Here is a 27,024-nt window from a genome sequence, read left to right on the forward strand (position 1 = left end):
CGCCAGAGGCCTCTGATATCCGCCTCTCCCATGTGACCCCCTATCCCAGGAGGGACGCATCTGTCACCACTGTGTGCTCTGGTTGGGGAAGGGAGAGGGATCTGGCCTGGACCCAATGTTGGTTCATGAGCCACCACTGCAGCTGCTGTGCAGTGCCCTCCCAGATCTGGACGTAATCTTACAGGCCCCCCTGATGCTGCGCCTACTGGAACTTCAGATCCCAAAGCAGAGCCCGCATATGCCATCTGGAATGAGTGACCAGCAGGATGCAGGAGACCATGAGGCCCGTCAGCCTCAGGGTCATCCTGACCGAAACCCAGGATAGAGGCAGAAAGATTGGAATCATAGCCTGAATATCCTGGACTCGCCGTTCGGGAGGATAGACCCGAAACAGTGTCCGATCCAGAACCGCTCCGATGAAGAGGAGCTTCTAAGAGGGAATCAGGTGCGACTTTGGCACATTGATGGAGAACCCCAGCTAATGCAGGAGGTTGGCCACAGTCTGGAGGTGGGAGATGACTAGCTGGGGCAAGCCCGCTTTCAACAGCCAGTCGTCGAGATAGGGGAAGACTGGAACCGCTGATCTGCGTAGACGAGCTGCGACCACCGCCATTACCTTTGTGAACACCCAAGGGGCGCTGGTAAGGCCAAAGGGGAGCATGGTAAACTGAAAGTGCTCGTGGCCTACCGTGAACCACAGGTAACGCCGTTAGGCCGGCAGGACGGTAATGTGTAAATATGCGTCCTGCACGTCCAACGCTACCATTCAGTCTCCAGGGTCGAGAGCAGACAAGACCTGAGTTAGAGTTAGCGTCTTGAACTTCTCCTTCCGGAGGAAGTGATTGACATCCCTGAGGTCCAAGATAGGACGCAGGCCCTTGTCCTTCTTGGGCACCAGAAAGTAGTGGGAACAACAACCCCGTCCTTCTTCTGGCGCAGGAACGCTCTCGATTGGCCCCCTTGGCCCAGAAGGCCTCGACTCCCTGTTGAAGAAATGCTAAATGATCCCCCGACATGCGCTAAAACTGGGGTGGCATGGCTGGAGGGGTAGTCTCGAAGGGGAGAGAGTAGCCCCTTCGGACTGTTTGTAAAACCTACCTGTCGGAAGTGGTGGGGAGCCAGTGGGGGAGGTGATGCCGATTCTTGCCACCCACTGGCATTTTGATGGGCCTGAAAGACCAGACTAGTAAGATTTTGGGGCAGTTGGGGCGGAAGTGAACTGACCCGCCCGCTGGCCTGCCTCTGTGGGTCCTACATCCGCGCTGAGACAGCTGCTGCTGCGGCCTGTGGCTCTGAAGCGAACCCACTGGGGCGCCCCTTCCGTGGGCACAAAAGGAACGAAAAGCAGAAGGTGGAGGAGGGCGAGTGGCCGAAAGGCCCAAGGACTTGGCCGTAGCCTGCGAGTACTTAAAGCGCTCCAACGCCCTATCTGCCTTGTTGCCAAAAAGGCGAATTCCATCAAAGGGCATGTCCATCAGGGTGTTCTGGACATCCCCCGAGAAGCCAGTAGTCCTCAGCCAGGAGTGGCGGTGGAGCGCCACTGTCGTGGAAATCGCTCTGCCCATCGAGTCAGTGGTGTCATGGCTGCATTGTATTGTGAACTTGTCTGCATCTCTCCCCTCATCAATAGGCTGAGAGAGCACTGTCCGTGCCTCCTCTGGGCACTGAGGCAGCACCTGCGCCACCGTATCCCACACAGAGTGGGAATAATGGCCCAAGAGGCATGCGGTGTTCACAGACCGCAACCCTGAACTGGAGGAAGAAAAAATCTTCCCAAATTGTTCCAGTCTCTTGGATTCCCTGTCCAGGGGTGCGGTAGGGAACGCACTCTGGATGCTGAGGCTTGGACAACCAAGCACTCAGAGGTGGGGTGTTGGCAGAGGAAGATGGGGTCGCCCGGGGCATTGCATCGGGCCGCGTTCCTATTCACCCCTGTGTTGGGCCTGGACCAGGTGCACAAAAGCACTACACCGCCTAGCCCCCAGTCCTTTTGTGCCCTTTGACTAAGCACTCCTTCTCCCCTTGTTGGGGAAAGATCCAATATTTATACCCTGGAGTCTCAGCAAATCCGCTGAGAGAGTCCACAGCGCCTAGGGAGCCACTCACAGTTGAGGTATGGTATGGCATCCCTTGCCAAAGCACTCCCTCTCCCCTTTTTGGGGAAGGATCCAGTATGTAGGCCTTGGAATCTCAGAGAGACCCCTCTGAGAAAGTCCACTGCATATAGGGAGCCTCTCGCAACAGAGATAGGGAAATGATACCACTTCCCCTGGGATCACAGCTTACTGGACTTTGGACGCAGCTCTGACTCGTCTACCGGTTTGTGTCCCCGGCACCCCCCTCCTTTTTCCATGCTGTGTCTCCCAACCTCCCCTTCGCTTCCCTCCTCCATCTCTGTCTTCTTCCCCTGCTCTTACCCCCTCCTCCCCTGAATATCTCCCCTTGCCTGCTTTTTCCTTTACATATGTCCTTTTTGTTTGTCTCGACCTTACTTGTCACTATGTTGCCAGGCTCTGATAACTATGTAACCTTTGTAACAATGTAACCTGCAATTATGGTCTGAATACTCATTTAAAGCGCACTGATACCTCCGGGTCCAGCCAGCGCCGTATAAAATCTTTAAAATAAAAAAATAAATACAATGAAATAAAGGAGATTAGTCCTGATGGCCACTGTAGGGAGTTGGAGGGCCTCCGCCACCCTACGCAACACCATTGCATAACTTACACCCTCCTCCGCAGCCACGGTAGGAGGAGTGAATATGCCAATGTCAGGAGAGGTGTCCAGACCACTGGCATCCACCAGTTCCTCTGCCCAGTCGGGGTTAAACTCGCACTAAGCTGTGAGAGGGTCCTCAGACCCCTCCCAGTCCTCCCCTACCTCCGAAGACTGTTGCACAGGTCAAAAATAAGGAGGCTGGACATAGGGGGCAAAAGGCCCAATCGGTGTCGGAATCGGCGTCGAGCGACGCCGTTCCGGCTAAGTAACCATGTCCATGTCGGGGTTGAGACCGGGGCGACGTCGTCCAGGGCTCTGGGCGACGTCGGAGGTGGTGTCGGTGTGGTCGACGCCGGTGGAGGTGTAACAAGGTCAACAGGCGTCGACCGGGATCCAGGCCTGGATCCTTGGGGGCCCTGCAGCGCCGGGGCTGGAGCCGACAGCGATGCCGGAGCCAGAGCCGCAGACAATGAAGGGAGAGGACCCAATAGGCCCGCAGGGCCCGACCACCCAAAGAGGCGGGTCATGGCTGACTAATTCCTGCATCTGGGCCGGAGTCGTCGATGGACGCGGGTAGGCCGACGCCAAAATCGTAGGCTCTGCCAGAGCCACGGGGGAGGCACCACCCGCACCCTCAGCCGCGATGGGAAGTCGGCGATTGATGACGCTTCTTTGACTTCTTGTGCTTCGTCTTACCTGACCCTGACTGCGAAGACTTCGATCACGACAAACGATGGTGATGGCTCCGTGACCGGTCCCTCGACCTCCCACGGGACTGGGACCTGGAGTGGCACGGAGTTGACTGCCAGACTTCGAGCAACTTTCGGGACCTCTCCCACAAAGTCTTCGCTGCCATAGCCCAGCAGTCCGGGCAAGACTTGGGGTCATGGTCTCGTGCCAGGCAGTAGAGACACACGTGGTGCGTGTCCGTCAACAACATCATCCGATGACAGTCCCGCACAACTTGAAACCGGAAATCCCTACAACACCAGGAGTCGATCGACTCGAAAAAAAGCTGAGACAAAAAGCCTCAAAAACTCAGTCAAAAAATGACTGGGGCTGCCACTCTGTCCGGACCTATGCTTGCTGGCGTGGAAAAAGAAAGAACTGACGTCAGCGCGTGAGAGCGGCGTCTAAGTAGCTGCTGCGACATCATCTAGGCGACCACAACGCTAATAAGAAACGCCGAGGCGCACAACGTCACCTTCCGACGAGCATGGGTACTGCTGACGAAAACTTTCCGGATCCAGTCTGACGCCTGGGGGTAATTCTAAGGTAAGGAATCTATCACTATGTGTTTCTTTCAGATAGGTTTTCTTTTATCATCAAAATATACAGCCCATCATAGTTATGCACGTTGTTACCTTTCAACCAGCCACCTAGTGTCTTCACGGAAAAGTCTACAAAATCCACCAAGGACTGACTTCTGTTTTTTTTTAGTCTCCCAGAACTTGATTTTATATTCTTCCGTGGTGAGGCCAGAGGCGTCAAACTGAGTACCCTTCATGAAGTCATTGGACTCCGCTTTTGTCTAATTCAATGTCAGGAGCCTATCCCGACAATTACCAGAGAACAGTCCCCAAAGGAGAGAGCTCCCAATACTTCCAGCGGATCTTCCTAGCTTTACAGGCTCTCAAACGCTGTGAACTATGTTGTGATGTAATCACCTTCTGTATACTTGGGAACAATCCCTTTAGGGATTTTAGGGTCCACCGTTTCCGTACTGTCCGTAGGTATTATTCTGCTGTCACCAGTTATGGGTTGTAAATCCATAACTGTCCTTGTTCTTTCTATAGCCGGTATTTTGTCCTCCAGGGCTATTCTTTGGGACAATTTCTCTAGAAGATCTCCTCCTCTGAGGGACCTTCCATGTACCTTGAGCTACCTGAGCCATCCTTGCTAGAGGCAGGTAACCTTGGCACAGTGGATTGTAGAGGTACGGTGACTTCTGTCTCCAGTCGATGCATATTTAGGTCACCTTCCTCACTCCCTCCGCCCTCGTTCTAGGGTTGGAGGCCTTATCAGTAGGATGGGCCTTCTCATACTCTACCAACGGCTTCTGAAGCTTCACCGTGGTAGGATTTGAGCCTGTCTTTATTTGGTAACTTTGACAGATGATTCTTAGCTGATTAAAGGTAAGCCGTAGAGAAGGTAAGCTCCTTAGCCACATCCTCTACAAGATCCACTATCACACTAACGTTGGGATATTTTTGAAGCAAAAAAAAAAAGTGGTGGCAAGCTGGTCGAGACCAGCCAGCCAACACACTAGTAGTCTGTAGGTTTTTTGGGGGCACCTGTAAGGTGCACTCTGTGCGTATTTCTTAATAAATCCAGCACTGGCATCAGTGTGGGTTTATAAAGACGAGGTGTTTGGTACTAAACACTTTGGGGCAAAGTGAAGCATCCCTGTGAACTGGAAATATGTACGTGTGAACTTGGATATCATCGAGGCATATCTACTTTAGCAAATATGCCCTGACATGGGAATAGTGCACCCTGCCTTAGGGCTGTAAGGCTTGCTGTAGGGGTTTCTTACCTATACCACATGTAGTGCTGGCAGGCATGCTACACAGGGATGTGTGCCATGTCAACTCTTTGGTTTTCTTTGCACCAAGACACGCAGGCTGCAACAGCAGTTTGAATAAGCTGGGTGAGGGGTCAATAGGGTAGCACAATTCGTGCAGCAGCCCTAGTGGACCCTCTTCAGTCCCAATGCCCAAGGTACCAGGTGTACCATTTACAAGGGAATTACAGTGAGGCTGAAGTTGTGTCTGCAGGAGGTGAGAGTTGGAGGTTTGGCTCTGTCCTGGCTAGAGAGCTTTCTCCCAGGCCGCTCACAAAGTGTCAGCTTGGGCTCCTTTCGCTCTACATCTATGGAGCTCACTAAGGGGGTTCCACAAGGCTCGTGCTTAAGCCCTACACTATTTAATGTGTATGTGGCCCACCTAGCTGACCTTGTGAGAGCACATGGAGTCACTCCGGTGTCGTATGCTGACGACACTCAGCTTTTATTTCCTTTCCAGGCCCTCACCCCTGCAATTAAACACTCTTTTGCTGAAGGTATGAGAGTGGTGTCCTGCTGGATGGCCTCCAATTTCCTGCAATGTAATGTAGGGAAAACCGAGGTAATGCTATTTGGGGAGGCTCCTCTGCTGTGGTCGCCAGATTGGTGGCCACTGGACCTGGGGCCTGTCCCCAGTCCCAAACAGACCGTGAAAAATCTAGGCGTGCGGCTGGACCGACCAAGGACTATCGCTTAAGGAACACGTGAATCAGGTTACCAGGTCCTGTTTTCGGGTAATTGGACTCCTGAGATGCGTGTTCCCTTTTCTGCCAGAAAGACCCTTGTCCAAGCACTTGTAGTTAGCCGTTTGGATTATTGTAATGGTCTTCTTTTATCTGCTAATGACACTCTACTGAGCAGGCTACAAGTGGCTCAAAACACTGCGGCAAGGCTGGTTCTTAATGCCCCGTCTAGAACTCCATCCCGCCCCCTCCTGGAAAAACTCCATTGGTTGCCCGTCCGGCAACGGGTCAAGTTTACAACCTGCTGTGTCATTCCCAAAAGCATTTTTGGCTCAGGCCCTCAGTATTTGACTGAAATGTTCACCCCCGATAAACCTGGACGTATCCTCCGTTCCAGCAATCAATCTCTCCTACAGGTTCCGCCAATCAGAAAGGCGAGATTGGGAGGCCGAGCGCTTTCGTTCTTGGGCCTCAGTCTCTGGAATAAACTTCCTCTCAATCGGTGACAAAACACTAACTATCTTGCCTTCAGGAAAGCTCTGAAGACATTTTTGTTTCAGACAGCATGATTCTTAATATACCCAGGAGAGCGCGGTCCTTAGCATATAGGGTGAACCAAGCGCGGAGATACTCCTCCAGGGGTCGAGTCCTGCGCTATATAAGCCTTTAAATAAATTGTGGAACAATCTTGCAGTTTAGGGAAAGATCACTGGTGCTGGGAACCTGGTTAGCAGGAACCCAGCACACTTTTAGTTAAAATTGCACCAGATACCAGGCAAAAAGTGGGGGTAACAATGCCAAAATGGGCACGTTCCTACAATAGAACAAAGGCCTCCGTTCTTCTTGGGCACCTCCAGAAAGTAGCGGGAATAACAACCACGACCTACTTCGGATGCTGGCACCCTCTCAATGACTCCCTTGGCCAAGAGAGCCGTCACTTCCTGAGTAATGAGATGTGGTCATCCATCATCCTGTCACAAGTGGGTGGCAAATGTGGAGTCACAAAGGGGAGGGGAGTAGCCCTTTTGGACAATCTGGAGAACTCAGCGGTCATATGTTTTAGACCTCCAGTGGTGCAGATGATGGTGTATCCTGTCTTTCACTGGATGCCTATGATGGTTGGAGGGTAAACTGAAGAGGTGTGGAAGATGCAGCTGCCAAGGGGTGGTGGACTGGCACGATTTTCTGGCTACATGACCTACAAGGTCTGTAGGTACTGCATCCTCGACCATGCAAGGGCTGCAGGTAGTGGTGGCTGGGTGGGTAGATAGGCGGACTGGGGATGGCTAGAGGCCATTGAAAGGCCCAAGGACCTGGCCGTAGCCCTGAAGTCCTTGAAGGGCTCTAGCACGGAGTCCGCCTTGAGTCCGAAAAGACAGGAGCCTTCGAAAGGCATGTCCGTGAGTGAGGCCTGGACATCCCCGAAAAGAAAGTCCCTATTAACCAGGAGTGGCACCTAAGGGCCACAGACGATGTAACCCCTCTGCATAGTGAGCCAGTCGTATCCAGCCCACAGCATACGGTGAACTTAGCTGTGTCTCATCCATCAGCAATAGCTTGGGAGTGTGGCTAGGGCCTCCTCCGAGACCATAGGCAGCACATGTGCAACCCAGTCCTACAGCGAATGAGAGTATCGTCCCAAAAAGTACGCAGTGTTCACAAACCACCGTGCCAGGGTGGCAGAAGAAAACATCTTCTTCTCCAAGGTATCTAGCTTCTTGGATTCCCTGCCCAAGAGAGTGGTAGGGAATGCGCCAGGATTTACTCTGGAAGTGGAGGCTTGGGCCACCAAGCTCTCCCGGTTGGGGGGCTGGGTGAGTAACCTGGGGCAGGATGATGATGACGGTGGAAAATTTACTTATTCACAGGAGCCCCTATGCAGGGTTTGGACCAGGTTTTGAGTAGGACGTTCGTGAGCGCTTCGTTAAATGGGAGAAGCGGTTCGCATGGGGTGGCTCCCTGCTGAAGCACCTCTGTCAAGATGTTCGTCTTGACAGCCATGGAGGGAAACTGAAGATCCAAGACCATGGCCACCCTCTTCACCACAAAAGCAAAGTAAGCTTCCTCCTCTGTAGTCACAGTAGGAGGAGAGACCAAGCCCTTTTCTGGGGGGATGTCAGACCACTGGCATCTGCCAGATCCTCACACCAGGTGTCCTCTGTGACTTCTAGGGGATGGTAATCCTTAGGGTCCAATGGTTGGTCCCAATCATACCTAACTCCTAGCCCATAGGAATAGGGCACAGGCTGCAGCCTGGGTAGAATGCCTCTAGTAAGCGCTGGAGTTTGCTTCAAACGAGGCCCATCCGACTCTGTGTCAGTGTCGGGGAAAAGTATGGAGCTGGCAGTGCGGGGGACATTCGCAATGGAGCTGGTGCCAGGAAAGGTCGAGGTGGCTCGACCTGTGCAGGGGGCGAACCCATCGGCAGAAGGCCAATAAGGGTCCCTCCCAAATCCCGCTGAGCCCAAGGGCGCACCAGCAGGTACGGGCTGACAAAATATGAGGTGCATGGTCTCATGAAATTCATTGAGTTGGGCAGGTGTCACTCCAGCTGCAGGAAACTTGGCAAAGTGCAGAGATGTCCCTGGCGCATGGTCAATCATGATATGCAGGCGTTCCCTCATCTTGTCGGATGACTTTGATGGACAAGGGAGATGAAATAAAGACCTCTTTTGACTTCTTCTTGTTCTTCTGTTTGTGGGACTTACTCGAATGCTGGTACGACTTCGACAACAAGTGACCCCGAAACTGATCCCAGTACCTCCCTCTTGACCAGGATATACGATCATAGTGGCATTGCAAATCCAGCAGCAAGGAGCTTGAGGGAGCAGTCCCTCAAGGCCTTGGGGTGCATAGAGCAACAATCAACTCAGTTCTTGGCATCATGGGGCACCATGGGGCATGAGTCTGTCACCGCCATCTGAGGACGACCTGCACCACAGGGCTTGAAAACCAACCTTACTTGCGAACATCCCTCCACACCAGGAAACAAAGTCTCAACAATCTTCGACAAAAGGATTTAAAAAAAGGTCAGTCATAAGGGGACTGCGGGTTGCTCTTTTTCAGATCTGTGATGACTGGCGCAGAAAGAAAAGAACCGATGTCAGCGCAGATGGAAAAGGCACAGGTGTCACCACTTACCAACACGCAGGGGTACTGTTCATGAAAAATTTCGGATCAGTCTGACTCTAGGGAATAAGTCTACGGTAAGGAATCTGCAACTAGAAGTCGCTATCAGAGCTCACCTGTGATTGAAGAGGTAACTTCAGTTAATAAGCCAGAGCTTTTAGTATTGCTAATGCTTGTTGGATTTTCTGGGGTCACAGGTTCACACACTTTACAACCACGCCAGGGTGCTGCTAGCCAATCTCTCAGAGCATCTTTTCAATAGGTGCCTGGTCCGTGGAAAAAAACATACAGATATGGATAAACTTTAAAACAGACATATACATTCCTGCTCAATTCTAAACCGACCAGAGTAAAGCAGTAGGTAACAGCTGATGAAAAACCTGGGAGTTCAGGCTTGTTATTAAATATGTTTATTGTACTGCATTTACAAAGAAAGACTAGACAATGCACCCAAGTATAAAGAATAAAAATGTGGTGTTCTTTTAGACTGAAACTGCAATACAAATTCCTAGTCAGTCAGCACTTTCAGGTATCGAGGAAGTTCAAGAGAATATGGGCATGGAGTGACTGATTTGCCACTGCTCGAGAGGAGCCAATCAACCATGAAGTAGCTCTTTCTGCTAAATAGTGCACACTGGCTCAGCTGAGAGCAGAAAGTGCGGATTCTATCTCTTGGTGCTTTAGGACAAAGTTAATCTCACAGTTGAATGGTGTAGGAAAGCATAAGTAACCAATGATACCAGAAACATATTAACCACTTGCCTTCTCAAGGAGCTATGTGACGTCGTCCTTTAACGAACAATACTGAAAAGCCAACAGCATGAGAAGTAACGGCAAGTTAGTCAGTTAGATTCCAGTTTTGATTAAAACGGCTACATGTCCCCTTTCCATTTAGTTATTTGACTTTGTACGTAATAACTCAGAATTTAGGGTTGTGGCGATAGCTTGTACATACAATGTGTACTCTGAGGAATGAGGGGGGAGGAGCCAAATAACAGCAGACAGATCAAAGGGTAACAAACAATAAAGCAGCAAACCCAAAATAATGCATCAGCCAGCTTAAGGGATAAAGAGGTAGCGGTAACCAACTGACCGAACATAAAAAGCATGACTAAATAAACATATGATTCAAATTTAAATAGGAAGCAAAACACTGCTTGGCCACCTTTTGGCAGAGGTGCAAACATATAGTGGACACACTTAGGTGGGAGAATCAAGGTGAATAGCCTGATCAAGGTTACTGAATGGGGAAAAAGCAAACCAAGTCCTACTTAACCCCATGCGCGCTGCGGGTTTTCCCCGCTGTGCGCTAACATTTGCGAAAAGCCGCGTTACATGACGAGCTCAGCTCGTCATGAGCGTACGACAGGCGTAACTCATGACGAGCTAAGCTCGGCATGAGCGTGGAAAGGGTTAAGTAGGGGTAAGAGAGTAAGTTATTAACTAGGACAGAAAGTCAGGAGAAAACAGACCAAGAAGAGGAGAAAAAACAATGAACATGTAAGGAAACTTGCAAAGTACTTTCCAAAAATAACAACCATACAACATAAGGGAACACAGTTGCTTGAAAATGTATATAGGACCTCTTCAACATGCTCAAAAAGGAAAGCTAACAAGCAGAAGTATCTTGGATCTCCACCATCTAGAGGATTCAGAGGTGACTTTTTAGTGCTTGAAACTTCCACATGCATCTTGTGAGTGTCTACTCTGTCCATAGGAAAAAAGGCCTCTGCTACTCAAAACTGACTGAACAAGATTATTTCAGAGTGGCAAACAAAACCTTGAAGTCCCATTTAATTCTGTGACCCACTTGAGCTGAGATTAGGGAACACTGGAGAAGAATTGAATTAAAAAAAACAATCATTAGCTAAGTTAATGATAAATCAACAAACAGTAACTCCTCGCCAAGTAAGACCTGAAATCTATATGTAGTTTTAAATACAAAAGTCAGCAGCACTGCACAAGCATAATTCTATTGCAACAACACTTTTCAAGTGTCTTTTAAGAAACTAGACATGCAGTACCCTGATTTCGGCTCTGCACTGAGGAGGGGATTGGGTTGCTGCTGCATGTTCGTCTGCTTTATCTGCAGAGTGCCTATCTCTTGGTGCTGGGGTATTAACCAACTGAAACCTACACAAAAGACAAGGAGCAGCCTGCCAGACAGGATTGAAATGTTCTGCATTACAATGCCTACCGAAACAACCTCTAGGCACCAGTGGTCCGTTTCTTCAACTTAAAGGAGGTAGCGGGGCAGTAAAAAAACAAAAACAAAACAAGATCCTCGGTTTCATTCATTTCCAACCCTCTCAAACCCCAACCCGGAAAGGCCCACCACCCAAAAATGCGATTCTAGTTCATTACAAGGAATGTGTCTTTTGGAGATCATCCAATGAGCAATGAATCCAGAACAGCAAGGACCGCCATTGCCAGTTCTTTATTCCAGTCTATGTGCTGGTTATCTTTGGCAAAGTTCAGTCAAGGCAGAGGAGCATAAAGTTTCCCTGTCGTCAGACACTCGGGCCACCGAGCTACAATGCTGGAAATCTGTAAAGTCTTGAAGTACTATCTTTTCTCTGTGAAAGACTTCAGTTCGTCAATGGGAGAGGTATGGATGTGGAAGGAAATATGGATTATTAGATGGAGGGTGCAGGAACATAATGTGCTTTTTGTTGAAATAGCACAGAGAAATGGGCTGGGAACGGAGTAAAAGTGGCAGAGGCTATGCCTCGAGCCAAGGATGCCGTAGGCATTCAGCCGCTGTAGCTCGTTTTTCTGGAACCAGCTCCAGCATTGGTAAAAGGAAGTCTGTGAACCCTGCAGCTTCTTCTTGGGTCCACTCGTATTTTTCAACCAGCACTTCAAAAAGGCCCCATGGCTTCAGCTTAGTGATGTGTTTCAGCTCACCTGCAATACAGAGACTGTGTTAAAAACTGATTAGAAAAAAAAGATTACACCCATATACCTAGAAGAATAGCATTCACGGAATATTTCCACTCTGGCAGATACTATGTATGTATTTATTGAACATACTTTGTAAGATTCATGTAAACTCACTATTGGCTTCTGGCACAGTTCCTTAATCAAGAACTCGCAATGTGTGCCCATGCTGGTTCTAAGCATTGACAGGCATTGTATTTCTTTTGCTGATAACCAATGCAACTTTTGCTGATAACGAATGCAACTTTGTACAGATGTAGAGGACCTGGTAAACACATTGTTTTTTTTTTGGGGGGGGGGATTTGCTTATTGAGTTTTTCTCAAACAAGTAGAGGGAAGAAAAAAAGAATAAAAAAAACACAGAACAATCTAACATCGTATTTACAGTACATAGGTAGATACAGGTTTAGCAGCACAAGCGGAATACAAAGATGATGCAGTACAGAATCCGATATAGTGGCGCGAAAAAGAGAGAAAAACATTAGGTGACATCTCTTAGCATTGAAAGTAAGCAATAACCTCACATATCCCGCGTGAAGAACGTGGTCTAAGTGTATTTGAAACACATCCGTATAGTTAAGCATGTAAACATTGCATGATAGTGACCCATGGACAGTTATGTCGTCTCAGCAACAGGGATGTGCGGATTGTCTATGTCGTCAATCGGATGCATCTTGAGGGGGTCCCAAATATCGCGAGGATGTGAAGTGGAGGGACAGAGTTCTGCATATGTGAATGTTTGTTCTTGCCAAAAGAGCATGTGCCTGATCCATTCCTTAAATTTGGGTGATGTGCCCCGGTCCCACCTACATGCTATCCTCCTTCTAGCTAGTAGAAGACCAAATGAGATCTATTTGCGAAATGTCAAGGGTAGCTTCTCAGTGTAGCCTAGGAGCGTTAACAGGGGAGAATGTTAAAATTTCAGGGAGGTCATTAACTCTAGTGCCACGATCACCTGTTACCAATAGGACTGGACAGCGCTACATTACCAGGCGAGGTGTAGTCAGCCGCCCCCATCCAGCATCTATCGCACTTGTCAGTGTCTCGTAGTTTATATTTGTGTAATTTAGCCGGGGTACAATATGTGCGATATAGGAACTTGTAATGGGTAATGCGTAAGCGACTACTAGACGAGGCCTGTTTAGTCTGATTTTTTATTGCAGCAATATGTCCACTTGTGATCGGTAATAACCTGCCCGATCACAGAAGACCATTTTCCAGGGCAGCACAAGGGGCAGATGTTACATCGGTGTATAAGCAGTGGTAGAGAGTAGAGACTAAGTGTGAGGCAGTAACAGCACATAGTAATTGATGCACAGGGGCAATCACCTGAGGTTCCAGTGGGTATTCAGGGGTAAATTCTCTAAGACCCTGTCTCAATCGTGTGTATAAGACTATATCCATAGGGGAAGGGTGGGGTCTTTGAAAATAGTGGTTGAAGTGTGCGGAACTTGCCACTCAGATAAAGATCTCCCCAGCAAGAGATGTTGTGTTTAGCTTTAGATTTTTGAAGGTACCCTCTTGTAATACCGGCATCCCTGGATGGTAGACTAGAGGGAGTAAGGGCGAGTATAGCATGGGGACTGTAATCGCCTGGCAATGTGCTGCCATGCTTTCACTGTGTAAACAACTGATGTCAAGCCTCTCCCACGCAACGTGGTTGCACAAAGTATGACCCCTCCCAGTGGGACAGTGTCCGACAGCCAATGTTTAGTCGCAACATGAGGCGTGTATCTGGTGGGATGAAACCAATAGTGGGCATAATGTGCCACAGCACAAAGATAGCATAATTCGAAGTTAGGAATATCGAATCTACCTTGAGAATAGGGGCGAGTGAGTGTCTCCCATTGCAGACAAGGGTGTTTGCCCCCATATATGAGTCGGATCAACTCAGAGAAGGGCAGAAAAAAATGACTTCCAGGTTCGTACAGGGTATTTAAAAACAGATAGAGTCGCTTGGGAAGGACCACCATTTTTATGAGAGATTTTTATGAGAGATGTGTCCCACCATGGTGAGAGGGAGGGCATTCCATCTCGTTATGCAGCTAGTGATATGTTCTAACGTTCTGCCATAATTAAGCCTCATCAATTCGTCCCGATCAGTGGTAATATGTACCCCCAAGTATTTTCCTTTGGTAGCGCACCATTTAATGGGAAAGTCTGTGGGGAATGGCGTTGGTGATGCGGTGAGCGGGAATATCTGAGATTTTGTTCAATTTATATGGATCCCAGAAAGACCTCCAAAACGGACAAACTCCCGGAGCAACAGGTTGAGGTTTTGCTGGGGTTCCTCAACATAAGGTGACATAATCTGCGTATAGGGAGATGAGTCTTGGACGGAGGAAGCAAGGCAAGGCTCTATTATGATGATACTACCTGATTTTTGCCGCAAGAGGTTCTATTGCTAGGGCAAATAGGAGTGGGGAGAGTGGGCAACCCTGCCGGGTGCCCCGGATAAGAAAAAAAGGATGAGGATGTATGCCCATTGATTAGTACCTTTGCAACAGGGGAAGTATATATATATAAGGCGTATCCACGATAAAAACCCTTGGGTAGTCTCATGCATTGTAGGATTACAGATAGTCCCATTCCACAGAATCAATTGCCTTTGTGGCGTCTAAAAAGAAAGCAGCAAGTGCCAACTGTGGATCCATGTTTTGTAAAATGGAGAAGTAGGTTATGAGAAGTCGCCCTGCCATGAATGAAGCCCGCCTGGGCCTGGTCCGGGAGGACGAGCTTCTCCATCAGGAGGCTAAGGCGATTAGTGGGAATCTTGGCAAAATGTGTTGCATCAGTATTGATGAGAGATAGGGGGCGATAAGAGTCACAATGGTCCGATAGTTTAGCAGGCTTCAGGAGGGAGGTTATGAGAGCCTCTCATCGAGCTTGGGAGGATCTCCAGTTACTGGACATCTATGTAGACATGCTTGAGCACAGGGAGCGGGTGGCCAATATAGCCATTATAAAAATCTACGGGGAGACCATCGGACCCCGGGGCTTTCCCGTATTTCATTGCATTATTGCAGCATGTATCTCATCGTCCACAATTGGTGCCGCCAGGAATTCCTTCAGAGTGTCTCTCAGCCATCCCAGCGTTATATCGCGCAAGGAGTCCAAAAGATCAGGGGGTTGGAGTCTGCGGGTGCTATAGAGGTCAGTGTAGAAGATTTGTAAAATTTCAAGGCTATCCCTGTGGCACACCCCGGCGCTGTCAACTATGTCTAAAATGTAGTTGGAGAAACGGGGTAGTCTAATTTCCCTTGCAAGTGCCCTACTGGGTCTTTTCCCCCTCCCCGTATTTGCGGGCTGTAAAGTATTTACCCCAAAAGCGAGCTTCCCGCTCAGCAGTGTCTTTATATTCAGAAGGTTTGTCCTTGAGTGTAGCTAGCTGAGGCCCTGATGTGTTGTGCCCTATGTCATTCTCTAATTGCTTCAGTTCCCCTTTGAGTCGGTGCAGGGTGCGCCGGATGTCCCCAAGGACACAGAAACTTTGGGATATGCAAGTCCCTCTTATCGTGACTTTAAAAGCCTCCAAGGCAGTACTGATGTGTGTAACAGAGCCTGTGTTTCTATGAAAGAAGTCCGCTATTTCAGCTCCAAGTTCCACCTACAAAACTGTTTAGCAGTGCCTCTGGAATGAGACGCCAGCATCTTGGAGTAGCAATGAAGTTTGAGGGTGATACCACCATCCGGACAGGGGTGTGGTCAGAATAAGTTCTTGCTAAGTGTTCGGCATCAAGGATCCAAGGGACAACTTGTCAGGAGACAATCCAGTAGTCAAGTTGAGACCAGGAGGAGTATACAGCAGTGTAATAGGTGCCCTCTCTCCCGGCTGGGCTCACATGCAGCCACGCATCAGTAAGCCCATGGTCTGGGAGCAGGTGTGCTATTGCGTCTTGGGTTTTGGTATAGTGGTGAGGGAGAGGGTTAAACCTGTCAACTTCAGGGTACAGGGCAGTATAAAAGTACCCCCCCCCCCAAATAATATGAGTGGATCCCACTTTAAGTATTTGCTCCCATAGTGCCAGAAAGTAGTCCAGGTCATCAATATTGGGCCCGTAACAGCTGACCAGTGTGATTGACTGTGTGCCCAGTGTTCCCCAGAGCATGCAACTTCTACCTTGGGAGACATGATAGGTTCCGCCCAGAATGAAGGGAGTATTCTTTTTGACCAGAATCAATGTAGCCCATTTGCTGTCAAAGCGGGGAGGACGGCATGGGTCAAAATGTGTCTCCTGAAGCATGGCAATATGAATTTGGTGCCTGTCCAGGTATGTGAGAATCTATCTGTATTTACAGGGGTTCCCAAGACCTCTAAAGTTCCACGTGAGTAGATTTATCTTTAATGCCTCAATCCATGAGGTCATGGCGTAGTAGTATGGTGATATCTAGATGCACCTTGGGCATGTGACTGTGTGTGCCATTTTCTATATGCACTCGCATGTCTACCTGCTGGTGTATGGAATAAATAACATTCAGAAGAAAAACAATCCCAAAGCCACCCCCACCCACAACAGCACCCCAAATGTGCAGGAAATGCGCTACCCACTCAAACCAAATGAACATTGCAGTTTAAGTCAATTAGATGCTAAGAAGGTCAAAAGACAGTAAAGGGGGATCGTTTGTGGGCTATAAGGTCCTCCCTTCTCCTAAAGCTGCAACGCATCCACCCAATGGTGCGGGGTAGATGAGGGGGAAAGGAAAACCTACAAAAAGGAAAAATTGAACACATCACTCGAATAGGCATTGACAATTTCAGGTGGCGAAACACTTATCTGACTCTGGCGAGTTGTAATCGTCCCAAAGCGCCAAGGAGGAGTGACAATTGCTGCTTGACAGATGTAAGCTGGGAGTGTTTGCCGCTGCCAGGTTCTGGAAGATATAGCATTGTGAGGAGGGAGAAGATAAGAGCATATTTGCCATGGAGATAGTGACCACTTTCAAAGTCCATCAGATTATGGGAGACGAAGATCTGGAGCTGCGGTCATCGGGTTTGCGATGTGGTGAACATTTCCTGACTACTTTGAGGAGGTTCTCGACCTGCTGCGGATTTGTGAAGAAGGAATGTTTATCCCGATATGTAACCTGAAGTCTAGCCGGGTACATATGGGCGTATTCTATGTGTGCCTTCAGAAGTTTTTGCTTTACCGGAAGAAATTTGTGTCTCGCTTCTTGGACCGCTGCTGTAAAATCCGGATAGATGGTAAATTTATTGCCCTCAAAATGTAGTGTTTTCTTTTCTCTTGCCAGCTTGAGAGCTGTGTCACGGGCCTGATAATTCAGGAGGCGGGCAACATTGGGGCGTGGGGTACTGCCCGGAGGAGGCCTGGGACCCAAGGAAGGGTGTGCCTGCTCCACTATGAAATGAGGAGAAAAGGCTTCTGCGACGAAAGTGCCCAGCAGGAGACGCCCAATGAAATCCTCCATGTGTCCAGTGTTGGTGCTCTCTGGAATCCCTATGACACGGATGTTGTTGCGTCGGCTACACGCCTCCAAGTCCTCATTCTTGGCAGCAATAACCTTGAGGAGCTTGTCCATTTGTGTCTCTTGCTGCTGTATTTGAAAATTGGTGTCTTCATTGTCAGATATGCGCCGTTCAGCCTCCTTTATCTGCTCGTCGTGCGTGTCCACCTTCTGGACTATAAAGTCCATGCGACTGTTCATGGAGTCCATTTTACTGGAGATGTCCGTGAGACTATGCTGCATGGCCAAGAGCAGTGTTTTGACTTCATCTTCTGAAGCCGCCGATTGCAGCTCTGCTTGCTCAGCACTGAACTGACCAGAGTTTTCGGAGTCAGAACATGTGACAGTTTTTTGGCCGTCTAAGACAAGTTTGGATTGGCGGCCATCAGGCTTCCCCATGATCATAAGAGCATGCTGTAGGCGAAGCGGCCAGCCGGAACGGGAAGTGCAAAAGTGCAGGCCCCCGCTACCAGTTGATGAAATAGCGAGTGAGTCACAGCAGAGTTAGGTGTGACTTCGGCAGGTTGAGAACTCAAAAGACAAAATGAGGCGCTCTGTTGTCTGAAGCTAGTCTGCCACTATCTGTGGTGAGCACACTTTCAACAGCCAGTCGGCGAGGTAGGGGGAAAACCAGTACTGCTGAATCAATCAGTGGACTTGTAGAGCACTGCTTGTCAACCGTGCAGGGATTCAGGTGTTGATGAGCAGCAACCACAGCCTTTGTTAACACTCAAGGGACACTAGTGAAGCTTAAAAGGAGCAGTTTGACTGGCCTAAGTCCCTCAGTAGGGTGACTAAATTATGATACTTCAAGCAACTATTTGGCACTTCTGCATGGTCACTAAAGTTTATTTCCCTAATAACAGTGCCCTAGTATGATGCATGAGGTAGAGTAGGACACTGCCAACACTGGTTGGGCAGTGAGTGAGAGGGAGTTAGCAAACAGTTTGGAGGAAATGGAACTTTTCCCTTGGACACTGTTACTATTCAGTAGACCCATGCTGGATGATTGTCCACTCAAGTTAGTTAAGCCCTGCCTGAGAGCAGGTCTCTGAAGACCTCATTCTTTATTTTTAATAGATACATTTTATTGGTTTTAATAACGGTGTAAACAATGCACCATAAACAAAACTCTTGCATCCCGCTCCAGGTCCTCCCCCCCCTAGCAGTCGATTTCAGTAATAAACACTACTTCAAGGTACAGTTATCTATGTGGAAGACAACCCATGGTATTCCCATCATTTGCCCCAAATATTGCTAATTTTCCCAGGGCAAACCCGGGTAGTTTAAATTGGTACCTCCTGTTAGGTGCACCAGCCCGTACCGGACTGCTAAAGCTTCTGATTAAGTGGCCGAGACGATACCACGCAGGAGCGTGCATAGAATGAAACCCTAATTATAAAAGGGAACTTTGGCACACTCCACTTTTGATAAAAAAGACCATTATTAAGGCTGTATTTGAAGAAGGCTGGAGTCTATATTCGATATCGCAGTCACTGATAATAAGAATTACATTTATTCTTCAACAGGGCTTAAGTGTTGCATGCCCATGTGCCACCTACCCAGTGCAAGCTTATCTGTTCGGCTACATTTTGGGTGATTTGAAGACATATTCAAGAATAGCCTGAATAGAACGTAGGAGGCAACAACCCCCTACATCAGAAATCGACCTGTCCAGCACATATGGAATGGCTTTGCTCGCCTATGATAGGTGTTTTTAATTGTTCGAACCAAAAGAAATTTATGTTAAAGAGAGTCTCATCCTTTGTCTTGAGAAAGATGGTGATATAAGACATCCATCGAAACGCGTCAATGCTTTGATAACACAATCTGTGCAAGGGCTGCAGCTAACGAGTACCAAACAAATTCAACAGTAACAGGCTCTATGCCCATGAATTTGGTTTTTCACGGATGGGTATACTGCTAATGACAGTATGTGTGTCTAGGTTATGTACTCTTTTTTTCTTGCACTTGAATTATAAACAAATCCCTTTAAATTAAATTTTGTTTCATGATGTCAATTGTCTTTTTTAACACTGTGTTTTTATCAATAAATCGATGTATATCTTTCTAGAACTATAGGAGGTGAGATCATCTGTGGGAAATATATGGTCAAAACTTCTTGTGTGGAATGGTATGAGAGGATTGTGGATTGTATGAGAGAGTAATAGAATAGAAGTTATCTATATGACACAATACTACCCACAGGATACCGTTTGTTTACTTCTGTATAGTACCCTATTCCTTTGGTTTGAAGGGGTTCCTCTTTTTTCCATTGATCTATATCTTGTTTAGCTATTTGTGTCGCCAAGCCAAACTTCATCCGATCCCCCGTGGCCCTCCAAACTCATCTATTAGCCCCAAAAGGGCCACCTTTGAGTCAACTTAATCAATCTAGTTAGGATCGCGGACATGGTGTTACTAATAAGGGTATCATTTTTATCAAGGCCACTCAGCTTAAAACATTCAAAGGGAGGTGTTGTCATGACACTAGACTCTACTTGGTCCTATTCAGTAGGGGAATGAAATTAAGAGAGCATGTGAGGTCCGGCAATATGAAGATGTGGATCCCCAAGTATATGCAACCTAGACGGCGGACCGGGATGCCAGATTGCCAGTCTAGTGATGCATGGCCTCCAAGCAAACGAATAAGGAGCAATTCCTCCGTGTTATCTGAAAGCCTGAGGCTTCCTCAAAGAAGCAAAGGAGCTCCGGGGCCAGAGACCGCGTGGTCATTTAGATACAGAAGAACATCTTTGGCATACAGTGCAATTCTGTCCTTGGAAGTTCTGCTCCATCACCAACCCCAAAACTAGGCGTCGCAGCGGATTAAGCCAGCCAACGGTTCAATGGCAAGGGTAAAGAGAAGCAGTGAGAGAGGGTATCCCTGCTGAGTATTGTGCCAGATTGGGAATTCACGAGATAGCATGCAGATGACCAGGACTTGGGCTGTCAGTTGGGTAAACAGAAGTTCCACCAGGCCCCGGAAGCGAGGATTAAATCCCATCTGAAGCAACACCAATTCTAAGTAACTCCAGTCAAGGTGTGAATGGCTATTTGAAAGTCAACAAGCAAGAGAGCTGTCGACTAACTTCTCCAACACGGGCCTGCACAACTTGTAGCCTTTGAGCATAGTGACAAGTGCTGAGGATATTCTGACAGTCGCACTGGTCGGAGTTCCAATTGGAACCACTGTCACTAGGATGTTGGCATATATTTTAATGTATGCGTTAATTGAGGAGATGAGCCGATAAGAGGCACATGTTGCTGGATCCGATTTAGGAATGACGACGATCAGTGCTAGATAAGAGTATGGGAGGAAAGGTGCTGCATTTTACCGCCTCGGAGTAAAACTGAAGATGCAGGTTAATAATGTTGTGGAACTTAGAATAATACTCAAGAGGGAATCCATTAAGGACTGGGGTTATACCAGTTTTTAAATCTCAAATGGGGGTTTGGATTTCGTCTAGCGTCTTTCTGCTGAAGTAGAGCCAGACAAGAGAAGGGATATGTCTGCAAGTAGTGTCCGAGCAAGCTCAGAAGCCGGCCACGGATGATGGGCATACAGACGTTCATAAAAGCCTGCAAAAGTCCTCGCAATATAGTCAGCGGCAGTGACCTAAATCCCTGTGGCAGTTTTGAGGGTTGGGACATGTCTAGAATTAATATTTGTGTTGGCTAGCCAATAGAGGATCCCGCTACTCCTAATCCCATGTTCATATATATAGGCTGGGCAGTGGGGGGGCTAGATGATGCAGGGGCATTATCTACTTCCAATTGCCAGGTCAGTGCTTCAGTCGTGTTAAGTGCAGCCGTGACATCAGTACCAAGTGTGCAGGTCTCTATGTCAGTAAAGGTCTGATATATGTCCGTGTCTGTGCGTTAAAGGTACGCTTTCGCTATACATCGTATTGTGGGTTTGCTCGCAGCCCAAAGCGTGGGAGCCACCTAGCCTGTTCCTTCACTAGTTTTGTAGTAGGTGCTTGGTTCCTCAGAGATGTGTTAAGTTTTAACGGGGTGAACCCATAACACTACCCGGCCTGGTCAGTGGTACAGTACGTTCAAGAAATGGTTGTGGTAGTTCCTTACTGCTATAAATTATACACATAAAAACAGTTCACCACAAAGGATTTTGATTCGATTCAAAGTGAAGGAAATTTAGTTTTCATGAGTAACACATTCATTAAATGCAATTATAAATCAAAGCATTAATGTTTTGGCATGTATCAGCCTGAATACATTCGTGGTACATGGTACAGTAGCACAAAGCACATGGGATGAGCCTTACCTCGTACGCCGACGACACCCAACTAGTGTTGGCGATCAAAGGTGACGGAGAGCAAGTAGCTGAAAAATTTAAGAAAGGGCTCCTAGATATAGGAGACTGGATGGCAACAAACTGCTTAAAGTTAAACTCAGATAAAACTGAGGTACTCATCTCCGGTCCATTGTCCCCAGCCTGGCCCACCAGTTGGTGGCCAGAGACCTTCGGTACCCCTCCCACACCGACCTCGAAGGTCAGGAATTTGGGGGTTATCTTCGATGATGGACTGAACTTCATGGATCACGCCAATAAGACAGCATCCATAGCGCACCTAAAACTAAAAATGATTCGTAAAATACGTTCTTTTCTTCCCGAATCTGCGATTAAGACACTGGTTTCCGCTCTTGTCCTCTCGTCCTTGGATTATTGTAATGGTTTATTTCTCAATGCCCAATCGCGAGTCACTACAAAACTCCAAACTATACAAAATGCAGCAGCCCGTCTCATTACCGGCAAAACAAAGTTCGAACCTATTGCCAAAAACATAAAAGACCTTCACTGGCTGAATGTACAAAAAAGGATCCACTTCAAGGCCCTCTGTATAGTTTTCAAATCAGTCAATAATCAAGGACCACATTTCTTAAGAGACAAACTTCAACTCTACAAACCGACAAGAGATTTACGTTCAGCCACCCTCAACCAACTGCCTTTCCCACGCACCAAAACAGCGTCCTGGGGTGACCGTCGCTTTCTGGTGGCGGCCCCCAGACTCTGGAACACCTTGCCCCTTAACATCAGACGAAGTGCTACGCTGTTTCAGTTCCGTAAACTCCTGAAAACTTGGCTTTTTTCTCATTAATCTACTTTCAATAGTTAATTCTGTTTATTCCCTCATTTCTTACTTTCTTCAATAATGGTTTTCAGCGCCTTGACGCCCAAGGGTATAAGTAGCGCTTTATAAGTGTCAGAAATAAATAAATAAATAAATACAGTGCTCTCAGTGTGACAAGAAGAAAAAGAGGGTAATGGGGCGAGTTGGTGAGTAAGGGACAGGGAAAAGGTATAGTGACATGGACACAATTACTATTACATACAATAAGACCTTTCCAGCCCAATAGTTCCCATATGTACATAACTCGTAGGCATATATTTATTAGATTGTTCTCATTCTATGAGTTTATAGGTATGTGGTAGATGGTCTATGTTTCGACCCCTGGAAGAAGAAGGGTGAATTGTTCCTCACTTTGGGGTCTTCATCAGGACAAGATTAAGTTTAGAGTCCCCGGAAGTAATGAAAATGGTTCAGTGTGATTCAAAGGCTGTGGTGAAAGGTCAGGTAGGTGATCAGAACACCACCTACTTGTGTAAGGAAGGATGGTTAATGGGCGATCCTGGGCACACAAGGGCTCCTGGAAATCTAAACAGGAATAAACGGTCTGAGTATTAGCATGAGGTAGGGAAACTCTGTGATCTTCATGGAAAAAAGTAGGCTGTGAAAAGACTCACTCTGTAGTAAAACTGGCATACAGGGTACCATATCGCCTGTTGCAATGTTGAATCAACCTTAGACAGGGTCTGTAGGGAAGAAAGAGGGGTGGTTCAGGGACATATCCTCCCTTGCAGTCAAATCGAAAACGAAAAAGGTTAGCCTTTCATGTGTGCGTATAATAATGGCGTAGCTTATCATGATTGTGGGCATAAGGCGCGTGGTCGGTGATAGGGAGAGTCAACATGCTTGGCCAAATATCATAATTGTGATCGCTAAGAAGAAATCGCTGGGTTGGAGACCCCTGAGCACGTCTGCATCAAATGCGTGCCGTCTGTTAGATAGACTGAATAACTAAGTTCAGAAAGCGGTTCACAACTGAGCACGTCTAAATCAATTGCGCGGTGTCAATGAAATTGGAAGAAATGAGCTAACAGTCAATTACCCCAGAGCGCTTCTCCCTCGAGTGTGCGGCATCGGTTACTTGAAAGCAATATCCGTTGGGCAGTTAGCATCAGATACATGCCACAGGAAAAATGCTTGGGCGTTAACGTCATCGCAAACCACTGAAGTGAATCTCAAGAAAAGGTTAAAATCAAACGAGCGGTGTCAGTGAAAATGAAGGAAAAAAGCTAACTGAGTCAATGACTCCAGAGCGCTTGTCCATCAAATGCACAGCATCGGTAAAGTGAAAGCGATCTCGGTTGTGTAGTAAGCATCAAATACATTAGGTTGCTAATAAGCCATTACGAAAACATAGAAAAAATGCTCGGGCACTAAAGTCATCGCAATCCGATGAAGTAAATCCCAATAAAATACGTGGGGGCAACAGGGTAAAGCACTCAGGAAATTAAATTAAATTTACTTCACTTTGAATCGAATCCTTTGTGGTGAACTGTTTTTATGTGTATAATTTATAGCAGTAAGGAACTACCACGACCATTTCTTGAACGTATGGTTCCTCAGAGAGGCAGTCCACGAGATCATAGTCTACGAGGAACCAGGAGTTCAGATGCCACATAGATCTTTTGTGTCATGCTGTTGTCCCAAGACCTAAGTGTGGGTAAAATGTCTGAGATGCCACAGGGGAGCATATCAGCTCTCTTCGTGGCAGACACGTCCATTGCTCGGATGAATATTTAATCAATGCGAGACACTGTTTTGGTAGACTCCGATGTATGGACATACACCCGTTATCGTTTCACAACCACCAACTGTTGCAGAGGCCCAAGGAGTCAAGCCAGGAGTTCAGGGCCATGGATAGGCCTCGCATATCTTGTGAGGGAGGACCAGCAACACCTAAATCTGGATTGTAGACCGATTTGAAGCCCCCCACACACAATTAATGCACGATGAACTCCATCCACTCCGGATCACCAACCGACCCCAGCCCGCACCACGTCTTCAACAAGGCCGACTCCACCATTGCACCCCATCTCCGGGACCTCATCAACACCTCCTTCGATACCGCCACCTTCCCAGAGAGCTGGAAGCACGCCGAACTCAGTGCCCTACTGAAGAAACCATCAGCGGACCCCACCGACCTAAAAAACTACCGTCCCATCTCGCTCCTTCCGTTCCCTGCCAAAGTCATCGAGAAGACCGAGGCTGGCTGCCTTCCTCGAGACGAACTGATCCCTCGACCACTCGCAGTCCGGTTTCAGAGCCAACCACAGCACCGAGACCGCCCTTATCGCAGCCACAGACGACATCCGAGCCCTGCTCGACAACGGGGAAACAGCGGCACTCATCCTCCTGGACCTCTCCGCAGCATTCGACACTGTCTGCCACCGCACCCTAGTGCAGCGCCTCAGCGACATCGGAATCCAGGAGAAGGCACTGGAGTGGATCATCTCCTTCCTCGCCGGAAGAACTCAGAGAGTCTGCCTCCCCCCCGTTCAGATCCAAGGCCACCGAAGTCATCTGCGGCGTACCACAAGGATCATCGCTCAGCCCCACCCTCTTCAACGTTTACATGAGCCCCCTCGCGGCCATCGCACGCCAACACAAGCTCAACATCATCTCCTACGCCGACGACACTCAGCTGATCCTCTCCTTCACCAACGACCCCGCCACCGCCAGAACCAACCTACACGAAGGGATGAAAGACGTAGCCGAGTGGATGACGAACAACCGCCTGAAACTGAATTCAGACAAGACGGAAGTACTCATCCTGGGATCATCACTCTCCGCCTGGGACGACTCCTGGTGGCTCCCCTGCCCTGGGCAGCGCACCCAAACCGACGGACCACGCACGCAACCTGGGCTTCATCCTAGACTCCTCCCTCTCGATGTCCAGACAAGTCAATGCCGTCTCCTCGTCATGCTTCAACACCCTACGCATGCTACGGAAGATCTTCCGGTGGATCCCCACCGAAACCAGGAAGACGGTCACCCAGGCCCTCGTCACCAGCCGCCTGGACTACGGCAACACCCTCTACGCCGGAACCACAACCAAACTTTAGAAAAGGCTCCAGCGCATTCAGAACGCCTCTGCACGACTCATCCTGGACATCCCCTGAAACAGCCACATCTCCGGACACCTGAGAGACCTGCACTGGCTCCCCGTCAGCAAAAGACTCACGTTCTGACTACTCACCCACGCACACAAAGCTCTACACAACCAAGGCCCAAGATACCTCAAAGACCGCGTGACCTTCTACGCTCCTTCCCGCCAGCTACACTCCACCAGCCACGCCCTCGCCGCCGTTCCCCGCATCCAAAGAGCCACCATGGGAGGAAGATCCTTCTCCTACCTGGCCGCCAAGATGTGGAACTCCCTCCCCATCCACCTCCGCCTGACCCAAGACCACCTCTCCTTCAGGAAGCAACTCAAGACCTGGCTTTTCGAGCAGTAGCGGACACCCTCCCCCAAGCGCCTTGAGACCCTCCGGGTGAGTAGCGCGCTATACAAATGCTTGATTGATTGATGATTGACTGCTGCAGCTATAATGCGTACAGTATTTGAAAAATAATGTTTGCCTTAAAATTACTTGTATGTGAAACCCCTCAACATAACAAATGTTTACTTTTAATTGCTGTTAATAGAGTGAATATTTCCCCATTACATTTTGACCTCATATACTATATTACTAATATACAGCATGTATTTGAATTCATCCCATCATAAGTCAGTTCATATATTCTCAATCTGATTTTTTATTAATTCTTGGATTTGGCTTTCAATAGATTCATAAACTAACCTGAGACTGAATGGAGTATTGAAAGAGCACTCAGTGCAAACAATGAAATGGCGTTTGTCTCCTAATAAAGCTCCTGGCGTAAAATGTATCAAGAATGAATGTTTAATGTACGTCGTAAACATTTTTGACTCCAAGGTTCGAGTGCTTTACTTTCTTGGGTGCGTGTTTTATGACATTAATGCAAGGCTAGCATATGGTCCGATTTTCTTTGACGTGGACTTTAATAATGGTAGTTCTGAAAATGTTCCTATGTTTTATGTTACTAACACTAAAGTTGTGCTGCCAATTGACACCAGAATATGCATTCGTTTTATCAACCAATTTATTTCCCTGTGTGTACATGAACGTCCAAAAACACCATCAGAGCCTTTATTTCTTAAAACGACTGAATAAAACGTGCACTAAGTCCTTTATTTCTAGTGAATCTGTTTTTTAAACAGATTGCTGATGAATGTGGTCAATAAATGCGTAAAAAGGTTTTTATGGTCACACTGGTCCTAACGGAAGTTAATTTCTTTGTTTGAGGTCAAGTGCCTTGACTGAAGTTTACTCAACAACTTCTCTGGTCGAGTTCA

The 27,024-nt window shown here is 47.9% G+C and overlaps 1 protein-coding gene across 2 annotated transcripts in view; it reads right to left on the bottom strand.

Moving 5' to 3' along the window:
• Positions 1-9,487: 9,487 nt before the first annotated feature.
• SRPK1 (SRSF protein kinase 1) overlaps positions 9,488-27,024 on the bottom strand; it is an 869,057-nt gene continuing 851,520 nt past the window's right edge. For both annotated transcript variants that reach the window (XM_078644338.1, XM_078644339.1), the window contains exon 16: positions 9,488-12,000. In XM_078644338.1, coding sequence (XP_078500464.1) covers positions 11,816-12,000 — 185 coding nt within the window. In that variant the 3' untranslated portion in view covers positions 9,488-11,815. The remainder of the gene's footprint in view (positions 12,001-27,024) is intronic.

This window comes from Lissotriton helveticus, chromosome 5_1, assembly GCF_964261635.1.
Source record: "Lissotriton helveticus chromosome 5_1, aLisHel1.1, whole genome shotgun sequence".
NCBI lineage: Eukaryota > Metazoa > Chordata > Amphibia > Caudata > Salamandridae > Lissotriton > Lissotriton helveticus.